The sequence below is a fragment of the Alligator mississippiensis genome, chromosome 8 (assembly GCF_030867095.1).
Source record: "Alligator mississippiensis isolate rAllMis1 chromosome 8, rAllMis1, whole genome shotgun sequence".
In the NCBI taxonomy this organism is placed as follows: Eukaryota; Metazoa; Chordata; order Crocodylia; family Alligatoridae; genus Alligator; species Alligator mississippiensis.
The window spans coordinates 28,990,004-29,012,684 of NC_081831.1; the positions used below are offsets into that span (position 1 = coordinate 28,990,004).

The following is a 22,681-nucleotide window of genomic DNA, read 5'->3' on the forward strand; positions in this document are numbered from 1 at the left end:
TGTAGGGGCTAGTTAGTTGGGTGGGCCTTGGGCTTATGGCATTTGGGGAACACAAATAAGCCCACATGCAGCCTCAGGCACCCGAAGGCTTACCTGGGTGTCTCTACCCCTTTCCTCATGGGGCCTTAACATACTAGCCCCCTCTCTGGGGCTCTGGGGTCTTACACCCCCATGGGTTCAGGTGCCTCTCATGGGTGTGCCTGGCCCCACTACTCCCCGGGATCTTAAATCCCTACGGGCTCAGGTACCACTCTCATGGGCGTGCCTGGCCCCACTACTCTCCAGGGTCTTACATCCCAATGGTCTCATCAATTACCTCCTATGGGCGGGTATGCCTGGCCCCACTACCCACTCTGGGCTCAGGTGCCCCGCCCGGAGCATGCCTGGTCCTACTCCCTTCTGATGCACCAAACTGGTGTGGCTGGGGTTTTAAGGCACCTCTCCTCAGCTTTCACTGGGGAGGTAATTGGCCTGGCATTTCTTGAGGACTCCCTTGCCATAAGGAGTCCCACCTGGCCTCCCTTCCCAGCAGGGTGCTGTTTTCAGTCATACCCAGGTCCAGGAGCCTCCAGCCATCCCCATAGCTCCTGCTCTTACCTCCAAGTTGTTCCCTTGAGCAGCAGCGCAGCCGAGCATTGTTACTCCCATGGCTGCTGGAAGCAAACTGCTGCTTCAGCCATGAGCCAAGATTTTAAAATGGCCGCCTCATCAGGGCCAGGCTGTTTCTGTCTGCTGCCTGCTCTCCTCCTTAAAATGGTTCCGGGGGGAGATTTACCCTGCTGGTCACACAGCAGGCTCACTAAGAGCCTGCAACAGCCCTTAAGTGGTAAGCACCCATTGGTGCTCTGCCTCACCTCCCTACGTGCATCCATGTGATCCAGATTAATCCAGTGGATTTGTGGCTCTGATCCCCACCTTGTCTGTTCCTTTTCTGTATTAAGTCAAGTGAATGCCCTGATTTGGATTAATCCACCTGGTGTGTATGTCTGCACAAAATCCAGATTAACTCAAGGTTGCTCCCTGGTGAATCCAGATTAATTTGAGGCCACCCCTCCCAAACCTGTCATAGGCACAGTGAGTGTTGTTAAGCACAGTGGTGTCAGCACCATTGGGCAGCAGCCAGTGGAAAACTGGTGCCTGGCGCAATCAGATCTGGCCCCAGCGTGACACCGCCACACAGCCACAGCCTGCATTGAAATCCCCCAACAACAGTGTGTCCTGAGGGCAAGGGGTCAGGACACTTGGGTTCCATCCCTAGACCCTTTGAGTTCCCTTCCTGGCTCAGGGATCACTGGGTTCCCTCTCCAATGTGGGGCCCAGATGCCTGGCTTCCTTTAGTTCCAGGGACACCTGGGTTCCATCCCTAGTGTGGGGCCCAGAGGCCTAGGTTCTGTCCCTGGACACTTAGCTCAGGGACACCTGGCTTCCCTTCTCAATGTGGGGACCAGATATTTGGGTTTCCTCCAGTGCAGGGTTCAGATAGCTGGGTTCTGTCCCTGGCTCAGGAGGGAGGGGTGGGGGACTGGTGGGTAAGAATGGGGTGAGTGCAGGAGCCCAGATGCCTGAGCTCTCCCCTGGCTCTAGGAGGGTAGTGGGATTAGAGCAGGAATTTGGGGCGGGGGGGGCGGTGATTGATGGGGTTGTCCTGGACTCCTCAGTTCCATTTGGACTCAAGAAGGTTAGGGGGCCTGGACACCTGGGCCCCCAGCAGGGTCCCACCCTCACCTCGGTGCCCCAGTGCTCCCGAGCCACCAGGAAGACATCGTAGTGGGCATCAATCTCTGCCTCTGCATTCTCAGGTGTTGTGTACTGGGGCAAGGGGGGGTGAGGGACACCGATGAGTCCCTCAAGCATCCAGGTGCCTGGACCCCCCCGCTCTCACCTAGCCCACTCTCCCTTCCCAGAGAACACGGGCATCTGAGCTTCCAGTCCCCACTCCGAAGCAGAAAACCCAGGCTTCTGAGTTTCCCTCAACCCAGCAGGGAGGAAACCCAGGTTGTCTAGGTGAGGGGAGGGGGGAGATCTCACCCCGGCTGGGCAGGTGGAGGCGGACAATATGGGGCTCGCAGGCAAAGACATCAGGGCGCCCAGGGGCCAAGTCTGGGTATGTGAAAGCATCCAGGAGGCAGATCCGGGCTGGCCTGGAGTGGGCAAAGCAAGGACATGTTGGGAGAGTCCCGGGGGGGGGGTCTGGCTGCTCCTGGGGGTGGCACTCACCGGTAGAGGAAAACATACTGCTCCCGGTAGGTGCTGTGGCCTAGCGGCAGACTGCTCAGTGCCGTGTAGGTCCCAGCACCCACGGACCTGTGGAAAGGGGGAGACATTGAGAAGCCTGGCTCCAGGCTCCCACTGCTCTCAACCCCTAGAGCCAGGTCCATGGCCAGGAAACCCAGGTGTCCCTGTCCAGGGCCTGGAGCAGGGTGGGCACAGTTGTGCCCTTGGCATCTGTCACCTCCTGCAGGACCATCACATCACAGTGGGCCACAATCTGGAGATGATCAATTAGCATATTTTTGCATATTCAAATCCAGGTCCCTACAATAGTCCCTCTCTGGGCCTGCAGAAATCACCTGCCCCTGCCCAGTCAATGTGCATATACCATTCACCTAATATTTAAACCCTCAAATCACAACTACTCCCCTTGATATGCACATTCAACCCAGGCCCCAGATCTCCAGAACTCTACATAGTTTAACCCAGGGGTCCAGATCCTCTGAACCCCTCAAAACACAGCCCCTGCATCTGGCCATTATCTTACCATTTGCATATTTTAAATGGCCACTTACGTCCTAATAGAGCCTGTTTACATGTAATTAGCATGTTTACATTCTGGTCCCCTTATCTCCCAGCCCCGGACAGTCACAACCCCCACTGCCCACCTCTTAGCATGTCTTTTGCATATTCAAACCACCCCAGGTATTTCCTGAACCCCCTGGCCGAGTTCAGTGGTTTTAAATTTTGCATATTTAAACGAAGACCCCCATTTCCTGAACCTCAGCCTACAACCTCATTCCTCGTGATTAGTATATCATTTCCGTACTGACATCCAGGCTTCCTCGATTTCCTACCCCCGGACTCTGGAGGCCCCTCCTGCACTCGGATCCCCGCACCTGGACAAGGACATCTAAATGGGCTCTTGCTGGGCCTTGGCAGAACCGAAGTGCTGGGCGTTGAAGGCGCAGACCAGGATCAGGCTTCCCTCCGCCTGCACCCACACCCCCAACCCAGCCAGGAGCAGAGGCAGGGGCAGGGGGGGCGGCGTGCAGGCGGGGGGCCCCCATGGTGGGTGGGCGGGTGAGTGGCTGGGCACAAGGGTGAAGCCCAGGCGGACAGACACAGGCGCTGCTTTCAGGGGACAGACGGAAAGACCTGAGTCAGGCACGGGCAGACGGTGCCGGTAGCTCTGAAATGAGACACGGAGACCACTGTCCCCAGGAGCCCTCCCCAGATGCCACGGTTCTTGCGGGGCGCAGCAGGACGTTCCCCTCTCCGAGAGATTCACTTCCCCCGTGTGCTCTGGCTGCAGCTGCGCGTGCCTGGCTCACGCGCCAGGCTGGGAACTGTCAGTGGGATCGGGGCCCTGGGCTTAGCTGTGACCCTCAGCGGGCTTGTGTTCATGTGGCAGCGCCTCCTACATACCTGGCTGGGGCAGCAGGAATGACGTGGGGGAGCCCGACTTGCCCCCTCCACAGACAGGAGGGGAGGGTGCGCAGGGGAGCTGAGGCATGGCTCTGACGACCTCTCACCGTGGTGTGACATCACTGCTATCCTGCTGTGTGACCCGACTGAGAGGCTGATGGGAGTCAGCTGCGATGTCACAATGGGAATTGAAGGGGGTGATATCATCACACAACCGCCTCTCATTGTAATGTCGAAACAGAGTCCAGTGAGGCCAAGAGCACAGGGCTGTGATGTCTCGTGGCCACTGTAATGTCACCAGATGGGCTATATCACTGCGGGGGGGGGGGGGGGGGGTTGACGGTGATACCACCAACACCTGCTATAACATCAACCCCTGGTTAAAACGTCATCAACGCTCTCTACAATGATGACACAAGACCTACGAGTAAGAGTGCTTTTTGCTGATGACGTCAACAGGCTGTAGATAGAGCCGAGACATTCCTTCCGCCTCCGAGACCTCCATAGGCGTCAGAAATGGTTCTTCGTGCCAGCTTCGCCCGCCTCTCTATGACTCTGTTCGACCTGGGCCAGCCCCGCTCTCTATGGTCACTGGCACTCCGCTTCGCCGCGTTTCGACGAGTCTAGATCCTCCAACAGCCCCAGAGCGCCAAACAGAAACGTATAGGAGGAAAGGGGCGGGGACGGTGGGGCGGCTACAGCGCCAGGGCTGGGCGTGCTTTACGGTAGCGGGGGTGGCATTTGCGACACCCCCTTGTGGCGGCGGCAATTGATGGCCTCCCCTTTTCCCGGGGAGGGGCGACCGATTTACTATAGCGGGAGGGCGCAGCCGGCGGAGCTTTACGGCCTCAAGGGGCAAGGCGGGGGCGGGATCTGCAGTAGGGACCGGGGGGCGGCTTTTGAAGAGGGGCAGGGGCAGGGACAGGGGCGGACCTGGCCGTGACCCTTCGTGCGTCTTCTCCACAGGAGCATCATCACAGCCCCGGGGGGGCCAGAGCCCCTCCATCCCCGCTGGCCCCTGGGCTGGGACAATGCCTCTAGAGGTATCGTGGCCCTTCCCGCCGGCCCCCGGGCTGCCCTGGGCCCTGGCCAGCCGCCTCATCATGGGGCTGGTCGGCACATATAGCTGCTTCTGGACGCGTGAGTGCCCCCCCCCCCCCGGTACCTCCTGACCCCCGATCTCTCCCTTGGGACCCCCGATCACTCCCTGATCCCCTGACAATCTCCTACCACTGTTTGGGGGCATCCCAGAGACCTGTCTCCTCAGTAACCCCCTCCCTGTAGCCTCCCCCATCAGCCTCTGTTTCCCCTTGCTCAGTGACCAGCCCCCACCAGGGATGGGGGACTCTTCTTGTATTGACCTTGCGCCCCCCGCACAGACACCCCAATGACCTTTTATCCCCCCCAGCCCTATCATAGTGCCCTGCCCCCCCCCCCTCCCCCCCTATTTGTGCAGGGTGCATGAACCGGCTGCAGGTCCACAACGAGGAGGTTCTGTATGAGCTGATTGAGCGGCGTTGCCCAGACACTCCCCTTATCACCATCTCCAACCACCAGTCCTGCATGGATGACCCCCACCTCTGGGGTATGGGGCTAGTGGGTGATGCTGGAGGCTTGTGGGGGCAGAGGGGGTTGATTCCTCCCTACCAGCTCCATAGGAATGACCCTCGTCTCGGGTACAGGGCCAGGAGGCTGAGGGGGAGGCAAGGTGTTTGTGGGGGGATGGTTCCTCATTGCTCCCCACCATTAGCTGTATAGTATCATCCCTGTTTCTGGGGGTATGGAGTTTGTGGGGTGCTGGGAAGTCATGGAGGGCTGATTTCTTACCAGCAGCCCTATAGGAATGACCACCGCCCCCATCTCCTGGGTACAGAGCTGCTGGAAGCTGGGACATTGTGGAGGGGGGCTGACTCCTTACTGCTCCCCACCCCAAACCCCATAGCATTACCCCCATTTCTAGGGCATGGGGTCTGATGGTGGTGTGTGGGGGGGCTACTTCCTCACAGATGGGGGGTGCCCCTTTCTGTGGGGTTGGAGAGTGGCTGGCTTGGGGTTCTATTGCCCCCCCAAAACCCCCCCCCAAAAAACCAAAAAAAAAAACAACCCAAAAGCCCAGAAGGGAATTGTGCAGGGCTTCCCCCCTCACATATTCCCCTCCTTTTTCCATCCAGGCGTCTTGAAGCTGAGACATGTTTGGAACCTGCCGAAGATGCGGTGGTGAGTTGTGGAGGGCTGTGGGGGGGCTTCAGGGGCACCCCAGGCTTGAGCTGGATCCAGCTGTCCTGACCCCCCTCACTCTGTACCTCCTGTCAGGACTCCCACGGCTGCAGACATCTGCTTCACCCAGGAGCTGCATTCACGCTTCTTCAGCCTGGGGCGCTGTGTCCCTGTCTGCCGAGGTGGGGGGGCAAGTCAGTAGATGGATTCTGGGGGGAGGGCAGGGCAGGGCGGCTGGGGATATCTGGTCTGGGGAAAGGGGCTTTGGTGTAGAGAAGTGGGGCTGGGGGGTGTTTGGGGGGGCGCTAAGGGTTAGCAGATTATCCCTGTCCATCGTCCCTGGGGCCCCCCCCCCCATTCCGTGACTATTCCTCCTGTAGGTGATGGTGTGTACCAGCGGGGTATGGACTTCATCTTGGAGAAGCTGAATCGGGGAGATTGGGTCCACATCTTCCCTGAGGGTAATAAGGGTCTAGGGGGAATTCGGGGGGGGCAAGGGGCTGGGGTGCTGGAGGGGCAGTCAGGGACTTGCCCTGGGAGGTGGAAAATTAGGGTGCTCCCTGTAGGAGGGTGTGGGAGGGCTGGGGGTAGTGGGGGGGGGTGCATGGGGCTGGATGGGGTGGCTGGAGTCAGAAGGGGGATACCCCTAAGAACTGGTTCTGGGGGGCAGCAGATTGGGGGCCCTTCAGTCCCCCTCAACCTACCTCCCCCTCTCCATAGGGAAGGTGAACATGAGTCACGAGTTCATGCGCTTCAAGTGGGGTAAGTGCAGGGACTAGGGTGGGTGGAGGGCAGCCAAGGGCTGGGCACCCTGACACCTGACCTCTGACATCAGATCCCTGCAGGGATCGGGCGCCTGTTGGCAGAGTGCCACCTGCATCCTATTATCCTGCCACTGTGGCATGTAGGTGAGTTGGGGGGGGCATCTGGCTCCCCTCACACCCCAGGACCTCATGGGGACCTAGGGGGCACCTTTTAACCCCTTCATTTCTGGGTAGGGATGAGTGATGTGCTGCCCAACGCCCCCCCCTACATGCCCCGCATTGGGCAGGTGAGTGCTGGGCTTGGACACCTGGGTTCTCTAGGGTGTGAGAGCTAGCGGCGCTGGGAACACAGACGGCAGGGTTCTCTGGGAGAGAGGTAGGGGCTGATGGGTCAGAGCAGGGGGCCTGGGAACCCCAACACCTGAGTTCTCTGGACGGACCAGGCTCAAAGGGGTGGGAGCACTGCCCTCACTGCCCCCCTGTGTGCGCATGCTGCCCCTCCCCAGCGGATCACTGTTCTTATCGGGCAGCCATTCAGTGTCCGGCCCATCCTGGAGACTCTCCGGACCCAGAACAAGTCAGCGGTGAGTGAATTTTTGGTGGGGAGGCCTTCTGAGCCCCAGAATGGTGGCTGCAGCCTTGCTTGTGGGGAGGGGGGAACGGGACAGACTCAGTTCCCTGGGGGGTGTCTCAGGGAATGCTGGGCACAGCTAGGTTCTGACCACCCCCTGCCTCTCCCAGGTGGAGATGCGCAAGGCACTGACTGACTACATCCAGGATGAGATCCGGAGCCTGAAGAGCCAGGCTGAACATCTACACCAGGCCCTGCAACCCCCCTGGTAGTGCAGGGGGGGTGGGAGGCACTCCTACATCAGACCTGCCCAGCTTCCCCCATGGAGCCAGCTAGGTTCTAGCAGAGGGAGCAAGCTGCCTGGGAGCATAATGGGAGAATCCTGTGCTGCTTCCATCTGCTGTACCCTGAGGGATGATGGGAGGTTTTCCCCTGGGAGGCTGCTGCAAGGGGTGATAGGAGCCCTCCATGCTGCTGTTACAAGGGATGGTGGGAAAATCTCTCCTTTCCCCTATTTGATTACTGCAGGGAGGTCCTGATGGTTTGTGGGGGCTGTGCCCCTAGCCCAAAGGATGGAATACTTCTCCCCTCCCCTAGAGCAGGACTCCTAACCCCCTGCATTCTGGACCACTTCCCCTTTTAATCAGGACAAATACCTTAAACTTGGGTACCCTGGGGGCTCTGATCACTGTCCTCCCTACAGTGTTTGCAAAGTATTCTGGGTAATGGGGGTGTATTTCCTTCCCCCAAAACTTGTCCCTCTCAATAAGGTTGAAGCCCCCCCCAAAGTAGGGAACGGACTTCTGTGCTGTCCCCCAGCTTCCTGTAGGGTCTGAGGACTGCAGCCTGCTCCAAGTTCTGTCTCCTTTTGTTTTTATAATGTGAATTTTTCCAATAAAAGAAAAAGCTTTCCCCCCCACCCGTGAGACTGGAGGCAGGGAAGGGGCTGGGGTTAGAGCTTGGGGTGGGGTGCGGGGGGCAGAGACAGCAGGGCTGAACAGGATTGGGGGGAGGGTAGGTCTTTCCCCTCATTGACCTGGCCCCCCTTCTCGGCCCCTGGGTTGGGAATTTTGAAGGCTGTGTCCTAGAAGGCGTAGGGACTGGGTTTATAGGCTGGGGTTAAAGAGGAGAGGCCCTACTGGGGGCGGAGCTCCGAGACCCAGGGGCCGGGGCCTTAGGACGCCAGGCGAGGGACTGATGAGAGCGAAGCCTCAGGGGCGGGTACTCAAGGAGGGGCGGGGCGGCCGGGGGTGGAGCCTTGGGACATCCACGCTGTTTGCAAGATGCTTCATCATTGGCTGGTGGAAGCGAGGCCCTGTCTCCTATTGGCTCAGTCTGTCTTGCGTCCTGTTCTGCCAGTGGCCAACGGTCCGCATCGCATGCCTTCGTTCTCATTAGCCGGCTCCCATCTTCATTCCTTCGGGGCGCGGGCGGGATGTTCGTTGCCCGCCGGGCTCTGATTGGCCAACTGGCATCCTCCCGGTCTGAGCGCGGCCTCCCTCCGCCACCAGTCCCACCTGCGGTTGGGTGGCAGGTTATATCGCCGTTCGACCTCACATTGGCCAACTGCTGCGCGCTTCGCAGTCCTATTGGCTCCCATAGCCCTCTCCCTTTTGGCTCCTTCTTTCCCATTGGTCGGCGGCCCAGGGAGGCGGGTCCTGTGTTTCCATTGGTCATTGGCGCGGAAAGGGGCGGGTCTCACGGTCTAATTGGCAGCCGTGATCACGCGAAGACTGGTGGCTGGACGCTGGTGGGGACTGCGCTTTAGGATGGCGGCGGCTCTGGTTCTGCTGCTGGCGGTGCTGGCGCCCGGGACGGCGCGGGCTGACCAGGTCCCGCTCCTGGCCTGGTCCAGCCGCAGGTTCGGGGTGACTTGGGCATGGGGGTAGGAAAAGGTTGAGCTGGAGGCAGTAAGGCCGTGAGGGGGGAGAGGGAGGGAGTAGAAAAGGGTTGATCCGCAGGGTAGGAGGTAGCTGGGGGCCAGGAGAAGTGGGGGCTGGGAGGGTGTTGTGGGCGTACCTGAGGTCTGGGAGGGGCCGGGGAGGAGAGGAGGTGCTGAGGGGGTCTGTGATGGGGCTGAGGTTTCAGGTATGAAGGGATTAAAGCCCCAACTGCCTCCTTAACTGCTCTCCCCCGCAGTAAACTGTGGCCCCCTGCGACTGTTGGCTCCGAGGGCCATGTGGTGACAGAGCCACAGCTACAGGCCTTGTTGGGTCCTGCCTTGGACCAGGGGCCTCACAATGTCCTACTCTTCCTGCAGGAAAAGGTGGGATCCCCCATGTCTCTCTGGAACCCCCCAAACCCCTGGGGATCCTCTCAGACCCCTGCTGTCCTGTCCTTGGCGGGGAGAGAATTGGGGCGATTGCCCCGGGCCGCACGATGTGGGGGGCCCTATGGAGCCGGGTGGAGTGGTGTGGCAAATCTGCTGCTGCTTGCTTCACATCTGGCTACCCAGCATCCCCCCCTTGGCTGCCGAATCCAGCATGTCCAGCTGCTTGCTGCCCTGCCCGGTGGCCGCCGCCCCCCCCCCCCCCCCCCCCCCCCCAGCTACTGACTTTCTTGCATTGGGGGCAGGGCCCTGCACCCTGCTCAGGTTGTTTCTGCCTGGCCCTACCCCACAGCTCTCTGAGCTCTCCCAGCCCCCTTTCCAGCACAGCCTCTCCTAGGGTGACCTCTCCCCCCCCCCCCCCCTTGCCTTTGTGGGGTCTAAGGTGGCCCCAGTTTCCTGGTGGGGGCAGGTGGAGGGTTGTGGTGTTGGGCGTATCTGCCTCATCCTTAAAAGAGGAAGGGAGTCTAGTCTGCTCCCCCTCCCCCATTGCTTGTCTGGTCATATGACCCGTGACTGTGACAGTCTCTCCTCCCTGTGATCCTGCCTCTCCCCCCCACTTACTCATCCCCCCCCACAAGTCATTCTCTCCATGAGGGAGTTGTGCGTAAGGGAGCCCCTCAATTCACTTCCTTCCTGTACCCCACAGCTGAGCGTGGAGGACTTTACGGCCTATGGAGGAGTCTACGGCAACAAACCAGACAGTGCCTTCCCCAACTTGGAGGTAAAGGAGTGGGCGGGGCCTTTGGGTCAGGAGTGAGGGACACCATGGGAATATGGGGGTCCCATGGGTTGGGAGTGAGGCGCTGTTGGAGTGAGATTGGGGTCCCTGCCCCCCCATCCCTCCATCTCCCCTCCAGGGGGCGCTGTCAGATGCAGGCTCAGCGCTCGTGCTGCCAGCGGTGGCAGGGGAAGCTGCGGGGGCAGTGCCGTTGCTGCTGCAGGAGCACCTAGGGGCCGGGCCCCTTCACGTCGACCCCCCGACCCTGCGCCAGCTGCGTCTTAATGCCAGTGTCCCTGCCCTGCTGCTCGTGCGCCTGCCCTATGCTACCGGGTATGTACTCTACAGCCAGCCAAAGGGCCCCCCTCGGATCTACTGGAGTCCCCCCATGGCTAGCTTGAACCAACCCAGATCTTCGCAGTCAGTTTCTGCACCCCCCACCCCATCAATGTAATCTTTCTTAACCTATCAGAAATCCACCCTCAGGCTTCCCCTCCCCTGCCCCACATGCGCGCAGACACGCGCACACACCCCTGAGTGCCCAGCCAGCTTGTGGGCCGTCCCCTACCCAGGACTCCGCACGCGTTGCCTACACTTTACTCAAGTCAGTTTGTACTTCTACATCTCTCCCAGGCCCCTTAGATGTTCCCCACAGCATTGCAACCAACCTCAGCTCCATAGACCCCACCACAAACCTGTGCTTTCATGATCCACCCCTCCTATGGCCAGCCTGAAGCCATGCAGTTTCCGCACAGCCAGTATGTGCTTCCAACACCCCCTCCATCTACCCCCAAAGCCAGTCTGTCATCCCTCCCACCCATAATATCTCCATAGCTCCGTCACAGTGCCCCAGGGCCTCTCTTCAGCTAGTCTGCACCACTTGGATCTTCTGGCTGGCCTATACCTCCCAGCCCTGTCCTGTTTCTCCTTTGGCTGCCCTTTGTCCCTGGGGAGGTGCTGACCTCCCCATGTGCCACCTCCCGATTTTCTGGGTCTTGCCCCCCAGGAGAACACTGACCCCCTCACCTCACCACAGCAGTCAGGGTTTGTGTGAGGCTGGAGGGAGTTGCTGATCCTCTGCACCGTACCCCTCTCAGGTCCAGCCTTATGGCCCCCAAGGAGGTGCTGACAGGCAATGGTGAGTCTGTACTCCTCCAACCTTGGGGTAGGACAAGGAAGCTGAGGGGATTCTGGGACCAGCTGGGGTGTTTGGAGGGGGGGGCGGGGCTAGGGATTTCCTCCCTTTCATAGCTCTGCTGCCTTAGATGAGGTGATCGGACAGGTGCTCAGTGCCCTGAAGGAAGAGGATGTGCCCTACATGGCCCTGCTGACAGCCCCACGCCCCTCACGGGTATGTACCCTCCCCAGATTCAGTCCTCACCATTGCATGGCACGTCCCAGGGTCCCTCTTCTTGCACAAAGAGGAGATAACCCAGGCATCTGGGGTGCCAGCATCACCCCTGCCAAGAGCGGGAGAGAACTTGGGTGTGTGGGCTCCCAAAGCATGTGGGTGTCTTCCTTTCGCTGAGTTCTGGAAAACAACCGAGGAGTGCTACCCCCACACTTCTGACCCCTGCTCCTACAAACTGCTGGGAGAAAGGACCCAGATGACCTGGCTCTCACTTCTGACTGCTGTCCCCATCCTCAGCACGAGTGCTGGGAGAGAACCCAGGCATCCAGCTCTGATGCCTGCTGCCTCCCACAGGTGCTGCGGGAAGTGTTGGGCACAGTCCCTGGGCCCCTGGGACGGCAGCTGCTGGAGACGGGGCCGGAGCCGGTGCACCCCCCCCTGCAGTTCCCATCTGGTGCCTTCCCCCTCCTGCTGTTCTGGGCCCGGAACCTGTCAGTGGCGCGAGATGGGGTTTGGTGGGACCTGACGGATGCCACCTTTGGCTCCCATGCCACTGTCAACCTGTCAAGATCCAGTTGGGGCCCCACTGAGGCCAGGTGAGGGATATCCGGGGGGGGGGGGCTGCTGGTCAGGAGTGAGGGGCAACATGCAGCCCTTCCTCTGAGATGGTGTCTTACTCTCCCTTTTCTATTTACGCCCCCTCCCCCCCAGGCTGGTGCTGAGCTATAAGGAGGTTTTCAATAGTTCTCTGACCATCACGTGAGTATTGAGGCAGCTGGGGGGCACTTCCTTGGCCTGGTTTTAGGGGGAGGTGGTGGGGGGGGGGGCATGGGGGTGTGGAGGGGCGAGTCAGGAGTGAAGGGCACTGCTGTCTATTTGTCCACCCTCTGACTCCATCTGTCCATTTTTGTGGCAGGTTTCACATGACCAACAAATGGTTCCCGGTGTCCGGCCGGAACTGGTCGTCACTGGAGTGGGTGGAGATGGTGGAGGGCGGGGCAGCGGCACCAGTCACCTTCAATGCCTCGGGGGCCTCAGTCCCAGCCCTTTACTCCTGGCGCTGTGGCCTCCTGGGCACCATGGGGCTGCTCACACCCCGCACCCGTCCTGACCCAGCTGCTGCCCACTGGCAGCTGCTGCTGCATGACATCCAGGTGCCCAGATGCCTGGGTTCTCAGATGGCTGGGGGGAGCCTGGGTTCTCTGGGTGGGGAGTGTGGCCTGGGGGTGAGAGCCCAGGCAGTTGGGTTCTCTGGGAAGGGAGAGGGCTTGGGGGTGACAGCAGGTTGCTGGGTGCTTGGATGCCTGTTTCTGGGTGGGGTGAGAGCAGGCACTGGGGAGAGTTATCTGGGAGCCCAAATGCCAGGGTTCTCTGGGGGGGGCGGCTGTGGGTTAGCAGTGGGGTGTCTGGATGCCTGGGTTCTCTTGTGGGTCAGAGTGGTGGTAGTCAAGGCCCCAGATAACTGGGTTTTCTATGGGTTCTGGGAGCCTGGACATCCGGGTTCTGTGGCTTTACCCCTCTATTCCCTGTTCCCTTCTCCAGCTACAGGCGTTCAATGTGACAGGGCGGCGCTTCTCCTATGCCAGTGACTGTGCTGGGTTCTTCTCTGCACCTGTGTGGATGGGGCTGCTCCCAGGTGCCCTCCTGGCCGCTGTCCTGGCCTATGGGCTGCATATGCTGCTGGGCCTGCGTGCCATGGACCGCTTTGATGACCCCAAGGGGCCCTCTATTGCTGTGCCCCAGACTGAGTAGGAGCCTGCTGTACCCATCCAACCCTGCCCTGGGTTCCCTGACTCCCCCTCCCCCCTTCTCCTGTGCCAAAGTACTTGTAGCCTGGCACTGGGGTCCCTAAGCTCTCCTTAGCTTGGGGTCCCTGATCGTCTTCCTAACACCCCCAGTCCTTCTTCATCTTGCTCTGGGATCTGTGCCCCTTTGCTGCTCTGTCCTGGAGTATCTGGTTCCTGCCTCTCGGCACTGGGGTTCCTGAACCCCTTGAGCTCAGCTCTGGGGTCCCTGATTACCCTCCAGTTGCTCCCAGTTTGGGCCTGGGGTCCCTACTTGCCCTCCCCCCAGCTTAGCAGTCAGGGGTTCCTTTTCCCCTTCAGGTGCAGTCCCTGATTAAACTTCTTCCTCAGCAGCCCTAGTCTGGCTTTAGCATTCCTGATACCTTCCCAGTATTCCCTGCCTGGGCTTGGGGTTCCTATCACCCCCCTCCCCCCAGCATCCATCACTTTAACAGTGGGGTTGCTATTGCCCTTCAGTCCAGCTCTGGGGTCCCTGATTTTTTTTTTTTTCCCCCTTCAGTAACCCTAGCCTGGCCTTGCTCCCCTCAAACACCCTTGGCCCAGTACTAGGGTCTCTGCCATCCTTCCGCCCAGGTTTGGGTCCGTCCTTGTGTCCTGTGTTGTTGTCCATGTCGTGTTCCTCCCCCCAGCAACCGTAGCTTTCTTCTGGGGTCCTTGCTCTCTGCTGCATCCTAGTCCTGGGGTCCCTCAAACCCCTCCCCACCCCAGCTCATTACTGTTGCTCCAGGTGGGGCCTTGATCCCTTTCTTCCTCAGTGATCCTACACCCTCTGCCCCTGCCCTTCCAACTGTGTCCTGGGGCTGTTGCTGTCCTTCCCACCTCTGGGCACCTATGAGCCCTGTAAGGAACCTAGGTGTCCTACCTCTTCCAGCCACAGGCTTCTTCCTCCTTAAGTGATAGGGGGACAGGGTGGTCACCCCAACCCCTAAACCATCCCTTCTGCTCTGGGGGGCTGGACCCCTTCATCTGTGATCTGCCCTTGATCCAGCTGCTAGGGGGGCCCCTCTCCTCAGGTCTCCCTCAGACCTGCCCCTTCCCAGTTATTTATTGCATCCTTGTCTTTGTTTGGGGGTCCCCACCCCATTTCCCTGTGTGTGTGGGGGAAGCACCCTAATAAATGGGGTCTGGTTATAGTCTTGCTTCTGCCTGTTTTTTTGCGGGGAGTGCAACCTCCCAGGAGCGGGTTTTGGGACTAATTTATCTGGTGGAAGGGTCATGCTGCTCATGGTTGTGGAGAGCTGCGATGTTGCCTTGGTGCCGTGGAGGGGGTCGGAGCCCACCGAATAGGGGACTTTGGTGCTGGGACTTAGTTCCCACTCCTTCCCGGCAGCAAGATGCAAATGAACCTGGCTGGGGGCGAGTTGGAACTCTTCTGCTGGTACGATGGACACCATGTAATTTCACTTCTCTTGAGCTGGAGCTCTAGGCGACATGGCACTATTTTGTGCGACGGAAGGATACTGCAACTATGGGACCCACCTTTAGGTGTGGTGGACTCAGCAAGAGGAAAAATATCTATTGCCTGCCCTGAGGCAGTGAGAGAGGCACTGGCCCTTGGCTGAGGTGTTCTATTAATGGGTGGAGGGATACCTATGCTTGGGTGTAGTTATCGTTCACCCCCCCCCCCCTCCAGTGGAGGCGATTGTGGGGTGGGGTGGAACGGGACACGGGACTGGTGGACTATTTTTTTTTTTTCAGCAGAGAGGTTTTTCTGGACACTTACTTTCTCCTCCCCATTGGCGGAAGAATCCGCAGCAGGGAGTTCATTCTCCTTCACTTTCCAGTGGTGGAGTGATTCGTGATGACACTTGTACCTACGCTCTCCCTCGGTGGCGGAGGAATCCTTGGGGGTGTGGCGCACAGTAGTTGAGCCAGAACCTGTTTCTGTGGGAGGGGTGGTGGTTAGAATTGGGCGCCATGGGCGAGGCCTATGACGTGATCGTGCTGGGCACCGGCCTGACGGTGAGGCCCGGGATGCTGGCTCCCGCACCAGTGCAGCCCCCCCCCCCGGCATGCACAGTCATCCCGTGTTGCAATGCAGCTCCTTTCCCATGCACGGGGTGCCCCCGCATGCACTAGCCCCCCACCCTGTAGTGTGCCCCTTTCCTATCAGCAGCCCCCGGCCTAAACCCCAGCTCCAGCCCCCCCCAAATTTATAGCCCCCAGCCTGAGGCACCATGAAACATCCTTGCATCCAAGCAACACAGTCCCCTGAAGGCAGCTCACCCCCATCGCTAGAGCTGCTCCTCAATCTCTCGATAACCCCCCATAATGCACTCGTGGGGACACCCCCAATTGCCCCCCATCTCTGCCTCTCCCCCAAGCTGGGCTTCCTGTTGCACCCCCAAACTCAGCCCTTCCCCTCCACAAGCCACTCAGGATGGGGGCCCTTGTCCCTGCCCAGTGGCTTCCCCCTATTAAGGCCTCAGTTCTGCCCTCCCCCCCCCAAACTTTCTGGTATAGGGTGGGGTGAGGGCCCCCCTAAACTCTACCCCCCACCCTAGGAATGCATCCTCTCGGGGATCCTGTCGGTGAATGGGAAGAAGGTTCTGCACATGGACCGGAACCCATACTACGGGGGCGAGAGCAGCTCCATCACCCCTCTTGAGGAGGTAACAGGACCTTCCAAACCCTCAGGCCTGGAGTTGGGGCCCCACCATTGGCTGGAGTACGGGGAGGAAAGGGTGCACACTGGGGGAAGGTAGAGATTGTGGGTGGCTTGAGCCCCGAGAGGAAAGAAGTTGGGATCCAGGGGCTGTTGGGGTTGGACTGACTTGGGGGGCTGCTTTTGTGCAGATGGGGAGTTTTGGGTGGGAGGTGGCCAGCAGGGTGGGTGCTGACTGCTTCCTCTTCCTCTCCAGCTGTATAAGCGATTTGGGGTCCCTGAGGGACCCCCCCCGAGTCAATGGGGCGTGGCTGGGACTGGAATGTTGACCTTATTCCCAAGTTTCTCATGGCCAATGGTGAGTGCAGGACTCCAGTATCGGGGTGGAGGATCCCAAAACTGGGTGGGGAGGGGAACTGAGCAGGTTTCTCAGAGTTCTGGGGGGCTTGCTCCCAAAACAGTGGAGGGGGTAAGCAGGTCCCCAAATCCAAAAGATGTGGAGAGGGGTCCTGAAATCAGGTTGTATGTCTATCTGTCGTTCCCCCATCACCATCTGTCCACCTGCCCCTCAACCTCCAGGCCAGCTGGTAAAGATGCTGCTGTACACAGAGGTGACACGATATATCGATTTCAAGGTGGTTGATGGCAGTTTTGTTTACAAGGGTGGCAAGATCTACAAGGTGCCATCCACTGAGACTGAGGCCCTCGCCTCCAGTGAGTACCTGCTGCCCCGGTACACCAGGGTTAATGGGACCCCCAAGGCCAAGGCTCTCTTGCCTCCAGTAAACAGCAGGAACTCTGCCGGGGCACCCCAAGACTGGCATCAGCATGCAAGAGGTTAATACGACCTCTGGCCACTCCCCCCAGACTGAGGCCTTCACCTCCAGGGAGCACTGGGGATCCCCCCCCCGGCACCTGCCATGGCAGGCAAGGTCCAGATTATCAGGGAGATCTGTTTTCTTATATTGACTGTGGCACTGCAAGGGTTATCAATCCTCATTTATAGGTTGCAGTGCGGCAGAGCTAACAGCTAATGCTCTCTGAAGTAAGCTGTTGTGTGGCAGGTCTCAGCACCCCCCAACATATATTTCTTGTGGTACTGCAGGGGTTAGTGCTCCTTCCCCTGCTACCTTAGATTCCGGAATTGCAGGGGTTAATGTCCCGTCCTGGCACTGCCCCCTCCCCAAGTGCCCTGGCTGCAATACTGCGGGGGGTTATGCCCCCCCCAGTTGAACGTCTGTCCCTTCCTCCCCCTGGCTGGGACAGACCTCATGGGCATGTTTGAGAAGCGGTGCTTCCGGCACTTCCTGGTGTTTGTGGCTGGCTGTGAGGAGGATGACCCCGCAACCCTGGAGGGACTTGCCGCAGGAGGGGGTCACATGGGGGTCCTCTACGCCCACTTTGAGTTGGGCCCAGATGTAGCTGACTTCACTGGCCACGCCCTAGCCCTCTACCAAACAGAGGAGTGAGTGATGGGTCTAGGCTCTGCCCCGGGCCCTACCCACTGCTCCCAGGCCCTGCCCAGAGCCATGCCTTGACCACATACTGCACTGCACTGCACTGACATGCGAGTGACAAGTCCTGGCCCTGCCCACCACTAGACCCTGTCCATGGCCTTGTCTGCCTTTACTGTGTCAAGTGAGTGATGGATGGGGCCCCACCCATAGCCATACCCTGTATCTTTCCTGCGCTGAGCAAGTGACAAGACCTGCTGCCTAGGTACAGACCCCATCTACAGTCTCAAGGCCACATCCATAGCCGTGTAATAGTCCTTTACCACATCAATGTGCATAGGCTCTAACTTCTAGGCCATAGGTCCTGCCCATAGCCATGTCCTGGCCCTCCTCTGCGCAGAGTAGGTGACAGCCCTTGGCCCCACCAGGCCACAGCCCCAGGCCCCGTCCGTGGCCTTGCCCTGGTCCTCTACTTCTGCACCAAGTAAGTGACAGTACCCTGGTCACTCACACAGCCCCTAGGCCCCACCTCCTGGCTAACAGGTCATGTCCTGGCCCTCTACTGCGCTGATGAGTGAGTGACAGGCAGCAGTCCTGAGGCCATGCCCTAGACCTTTCATGGTGCCCCTCACTCCTGACCTGCAGCCCCCCCCCCCCATTACCCCATGCTGCCCCTCACTTATGATCCATGGCCCCCCATGGTGCTTCTCACTACTGACCTGTAGTCCTTTCTTACCCCTTTCCCTCAGCTACCTGGACGAGCCGTGTGAGGAGACCATCCGGCGCATCAAATTGTATAGTGAATCATTGGCATGCTATGGCAAGAGCCCCTATCTGTACCCACTCTACGGGCTGGGCGAGCTGCCCCAGGGCTTCGCCAGGTGCTGTTGGGCGGGTCTGGGGGCTTCTGGGTGTAAGGGGTGGGGGCTTCATCTGGGCTGTGGGGAGGCTTGGGGTTCAGGGGTTTGGGGTCAAAGGCCAGGGGTGAGCAGCATGCATGTGCGAGTGATGGCTGTGGGGTGCAGTGGGTAGAATGGAGAGGGTGAGCTAGTCAGGGATCATGGGGTAGTGTCAGTAGGCTAGGAAGATTGTGGGGGTGAGGCAAGGAATGGAGTCAGGGGTCAAAGGGCAGGAGTCAGCAGACTAGGGGATTGTGGGGTTGAGGCACGGGATGGGGTCAAGGGCTAGGGTCAGCAAAATTTGGTACTGATGAGTGACACAAGGGGGGTGGGGGTCAAGGGGTGGGGGCCAGATTGCTAGGGGGATTGTGGGAGTGAGGCAAAAGGGAGTCAAAGTGTATGGATAGGCAAGATTGGGGGGCAGGTGGATGAGTTGGACTGAAGGTGGCAAGGGGTCAAGGGGCAGGGTTTAGATGGAGTTGGGAGGTTGGGGATCAGCAGTGTGGGTGTGGAGCACTTGGATAGGATGGGGTCAGGGATCAAGGGGCAGTTAGTGGGTCAGGGATCAGCATATGTAGGAGTATGGGTCAAGGGGTCAGGCAAGGCTGGGGAAGCCCTGGAGAGTTTGGAGGGGGCCCCAAGGAAGCTGGGGTGGCCAGTTGCCTGCCCCTGATTCCAAGGTCCATGACCCCTGAACCCCACCCTCTTTAGGTTGAGTGCCATCTATGGGGGTACTTACATGCTAAACAGGCCAGTGGATGAGATTCTGATGGAGAATGGGCGTGTGGTTGGGGTCCGCTCTGAAGGGGAGGTGAGCAGGGGAGACCCACCCCCCCCAGGACCCTCTACACACCCCTTGGGGCTGGGGGGAGGGGGGGCACTGTGCTTTGGGGGTGTGGGGGGTGGGCATTTTCCAGACTCCTGGGGTGGGTGTTGGGGATGCTATTTGGCGTGTCACTAGTTTTGAGAATGACCTGGGGTGCCCAGTGCTGGGTCCCTGGTGCCTTTGTGGGAGCTGGATCTTGCGGGGGGTAGACTGGGGTCCCCTGCCTCACCTCCCTGTCCCTCATTCCCCCTCAGGTGGCACGGTGCTGGCAGGTGCCGTGCAACCCCAGCTATGTCCCTGACCGTCTGCGCCGGGCCGGATGCATCATCCTTGCCATTTGCCTTCTTGCACACCCCGTGGCTGACACCGGAGACACTACTTCCTGCCAGATTATCCTGCCTCAGAATCAGCTCGGACGCTGCTCGGGTATAAGGGTGGGGCCAGGGGAAGGGTGGAGTTACATAGGTACATGCTTTAAGGCACTGTAGGGGAGAGATGTTCAGTGGTGGGAGGACACACCTATTGGGGCAGAGCTAGTTTGGGACACCTACTAGTGGTGGAACCAGGCAAGTGCTGAGCAGGGGGTGAAATTAGAGATGGGCATTCATACAAGAGACTGGAGGAGATAGAGAGTCAGCAGGGGGTGGGGCTACTGGGAGACTCACCTGCAGAGGGGAAACATGACACTGATTGGGACATGCTCCCCAAAGATGGAGCAAGAGCAGGGAACAGCGCTAGAGGAACCACCTATAAGGAGCAAGGGGAGAGAGAGGCACAGCAGGAGACAGGAAATGCCCAGCAAGGGAGTGATGCTACTACAGAACACACCCACTGGGGGCAGAGCCAAAATGGGGCATGTCTACAAGGGGGCAGGGCTGGAGTGGGGATATCCCCACTAGGGAGACAAGGAGATCCCCCCCAGACCTGGGTGACCACAGCCTGTGTTGTTCTCCCTTACTCATGTGTGAATACATGTGCAGACATCTATGTGTGTGTAGTGTCATCGGCTCACAACGTGGCAGCACCAGGGAAGTTTATCACCATTGCCAGCACCACGGTGGAGACACCAGAGCCTGAGGAGAAGTTGGCCCTTGCCCTGGCCCTGCTACAGCCCATTGAACAGAAGTGAGGATCCCTCCCCCAGGAGTCAGGGGGCTCAAGGGTCAACAGCAGGGGTGTGGGGGGAGCACCTAGGAAGCGCAGCAGGATGAGGGGGCTGTGGGGACGAGGTTAAGGGTCAACAGAGGGTGTGTGCAGGCACTTGGAAGTCTGAGGGATGAAATAAAGGGGCAGGAATAAGCCATATGGGAGGAACTAGGGGGCAGGAATGAGGAGGTTGGGGTCATGGAGTGGAAGCTGGGGTTTCAGAGGCCAAGGTAGGGGGTCTGAGCCCAGGGTGGGTGTTCAGCTGGGTAGGTGGGGACCTAGTTGGAGAGTATCACACCTCACCCCTGCGTTTCCCCACCTCCCCAGGTTTGTATCCATCAGTGACCTCTACGAACCCACAGACGATGGGACTGAGAGCCAGGTATGACCCTCCTGTCCCCCTGGGACAGCCCAGATTCCCAGAGGGAGGTGAGGGTAGGTGGGAGAAGCTTGAGAAGCGCAAGAAAGGGGAAAGGGCTTGTGTGGGGGAGTGACAGGGGTGAAAGGGGTAGGGTGTATATAGGAAGTGGGAGAAGGGTGTATATATGAAGTGGGAGAAAGGTGGGGCCTATATAGAGAGTGGGGGGGGGGTAGGGCCTATACAGGATGTGGGGGCGGGGTGGAGTATTTAGTAAGTGAGGAAGGGGTGGGGCCCATATAGGAAGTGGGGGAAGGGGTTAGGTTAGGTTATGGGGAAAGGGTGGGATCTGTACAAGAAGTGAGGGGAAACAAAGGGCCTGTATAGGAGGGGGGTGAGGTTTGTTCAGGAAGTGGGGAAGGGGCAGGACCTGTGCAGGAAGTGTGGGCAGGGCACACACGGGAAATAGAGGTGAAAGCTGTATGGGAAAGGGTTGGGTATGTACAGAAAGTGAGGGAAGGGGCAGGGCCTGTCTAGAAAGTGGGGACAGGGCTGGTGGGAGAAGGGTAGGGCCCACACAGGAAGTGGAGGTGAAACCTTTGCAGGAAGGGGTGGGGCATGTACAGAAAGTAGGGGCAGGACACTGATCTCTTCCCCCCCACCCCAAGGTATTCTGCTCATGGTCCTATGATGCCACAACCCACTTTGAGACAACGTGTGCTGACATCAAGGACCTCTTCCGGCGCGTGACGGGTTCTGCCTTTGACTTTGAGGCAATAAAGTAGCGTCAAAATGATGTCTTCGGTGGCGAAGACGAGCACTGACCTGGAGCCCTACATCATTCCTGTCCTGTCCCCCCCCACACACACAGTTGAAACCTCCCTGGCCAGGCAGGGTGGCTTCAGCCCACCACACTCTCCTGAGACCAATGTGTGGAGACTCCCACTTCCATCCCTGGGCCCAAAATGGGGGGAGCCCTGGCACCCCCTAATCTGTTGGGGATCCCCCCACATCCCACCTTCTCATCTGAGCTCTTCCCCTCCCCTGACCTGGAGCTACCCATGATTCCCTGCATCCCTGAGTCCCTGGGATGGAGGCACCCCTCAGTTACTTGGGGCCCAGGCTTTGTATCATCCTGCCTCCCCCACTTGGCATTTAACTGGGAGTCCCAGTCTCTTCCCCCATGGTGTCTAATGTGCAGTGTCTCCTCTGCACCTCAGCATTGGCTTTTTGAGTAATGGAGGCTGTCAATCATTCCCAGGGCTCTTAGCAGATACCTGAGCCCTCCAAGAGAGTGGGGGGTGTCTTGGATACTGGGGCTCCCCCCAATAGATCCCACACTTGTCTCCTCTCTCCCTATGTGACAAGGTTTGTGTGTGTGTGTGTGTGTGTGTGTGTGTGTGCATGTGTGTGTCTGCATGCTGGAATTTGGGGGCTGGACCCTGGGGGGCCAGATATGCCTACCCCAATCCCTTTTTTAAAATTTTTTTTGCTGCTTGTAATTTAATGTATTAATCAAGAGGTCCAAGTGCTGCTGCTCTGCAGACTGGGGATGGGAAGGGGGATAATTTGGGGTCCCTGACACCCCCAAGACTTTATCAATTGTATCACATATCACAGGGGTGTTTTGGGGTTTGCAGCCCCCAGCCCTTCACCCCCCCCCCATCACCTCTGTCCAGTCGTCAATAAAAACAGTCTGAATCCTTCCTGGCCTGCTGGGTGGTTTGTTTGGGGGGGAGGGTTTGGGGGGTGGAGGTGGTTGTGGGGGGCCTGGGGAAGGGGAGCTCCTTTTGGGGAATTATGGAGGGGACAGGTCGTCGTCGACGCGTTAGGTGGGGAGGGGGTCCAGTTTAACCCTAACTAGCCATGTTCACACGCCGCCGGACACTGCCTGGTTCCCTTCAGTTGCGTCATAGGAAAGCGCAGCCTTGATCCAGATTCACCCATGCGCGAGCCACTCCAGTTTCTTCTCGGGGCCTGTCCGTCAAGGCGAGCCCTA

The 22,681-nt window shown here is 59.1% G+C and overlaps 3 protein-coding genes across 10 annotated transcripts; all 3 read left to right on the forward strand.

The window, feature by feature from the left end:
- Positions 1 to 4,153: 4,153 nt before the first annotated feature.
- TAFAZZIN (tafazzin, phospholipid-lysophospholipid transacylase) lies at positions 4,154 to 8,110 on the forward strand. 7 transcript variants are annotated; one of them, XM_019491281.2, is made up of 11 exons: positions 4,154 to 4,300; positions 4,606 to 4,682; positions 5,096 to 5,224; positions 5,811 to 5,856; positions 5,953 to 6,038; positions 6,237 to 6,317; positions 6,577 to 6,618; positions 6,702 to 6,764; positions 6,855 to 6,907; positions 7,127 to 7,204; positions 7,362 to 8,110. In XM_019491281.2, the coding sequence occupies exons 1-11, from the start codon at positions 4,224 to 4,226 to the stop codon at positions 7,461 to 7,463; spliced, it is 834 nt and encodes a 277-aa protein (XP_019346826.1). In that variant the 5' UTR covers positions 4,154 to 4,223; the 3' UTR covers positions 7,464 to 8,110. The 7 variants fall into 7 exon arrangements, with proteins under 7 accessions (XP_019346826.1, XP_019346824.1, XP_019346830.1 ...); XM_019491279.2 differs by lacking the exon at positions 4,154 to 4,300 and adding an exon at positions 4,386 to 4,494; XM_019491285.2 differs by lacking the exon at positions 4,154 to 4,300 and adding an exon at positions 4,405 to 4,494 and having other exon boundaries at positions 4,606 to 4,779.
- A 382-nt stretch (positions 8,111 to 8,492) lies between these two features.
- ATP6AP1 (ATPase H+ transporting accessory protein 1) lies at positions 8,493 to 14,527 on the forward strand. Of its 2 annotated transcripts, XM_059733077.1 has the most exons (10): positions 8,497 to 9,052; positions 9,331 to 9,457; positions 10,167 to 10,241; positions 10,378 to 10,571; positions 11,336 to 11,376; positions 11,504 to 11,589; positions 11,944 to 12,185; positions 12,301 to 12,348; positions 12,506 to 12,743; positions 13,132 to 14,527. In XM_059733077.1, the coding sequence occupies exons 1-10, from the start codon at positions 8,961 to 8,963 to the stop codon at positions 13,339 to 13,341; spliced, it is 1,353 nt and encodes a 450-aa protein (XP_059589060.1). In that variant the 5' UTR covers positions 8,497 to 8,960; the 3' UTR covers positions 13,342 to 14,527. The 2 variants fall into 2 exon arrangements, with proteins under 2 accessions (XP_059589061.1, XP_059589060.1); XM_059733078.1 differs by lacking the exon at positions 12,506 to 12,743 and having other exon boundaries at positions 8,493 to 9,052; positions 13,132 to 13,248.
- An 83-nt stretch (positions 14,528 to 14,610) lies between these two features.
- GDI1 (GDP dissociation inhibitor 1) lies at positions 14,611 to 22,376 on the forward strand. The gene is given in 12 exon segments (XM_006278202.3): positions 14,611 to 15,356; positions 15,899 to 16,006; positions 16,256 to 16,285; positions 16,288 to 16,357; positions 16,579 to 16,713; positions 17,266 to 17,464; positions 18,203 to 18,334; positions 19,064 to 19,163; positions 19,433 to 19,604; positions 20,159 to 20,303; positions 20,652 to 20,706; positions 21,351 to 22,376. Coding segments are annotated over 12 exon segments (1,347 nt in total). The 5' UTR covers positions 14,611 to 15,311; the 3' UTR covers positions 21,507 to 22,376.
- The last annotated feature ends 305 nt before the right edge of the window (positions 22,377 to 22,681 follow it).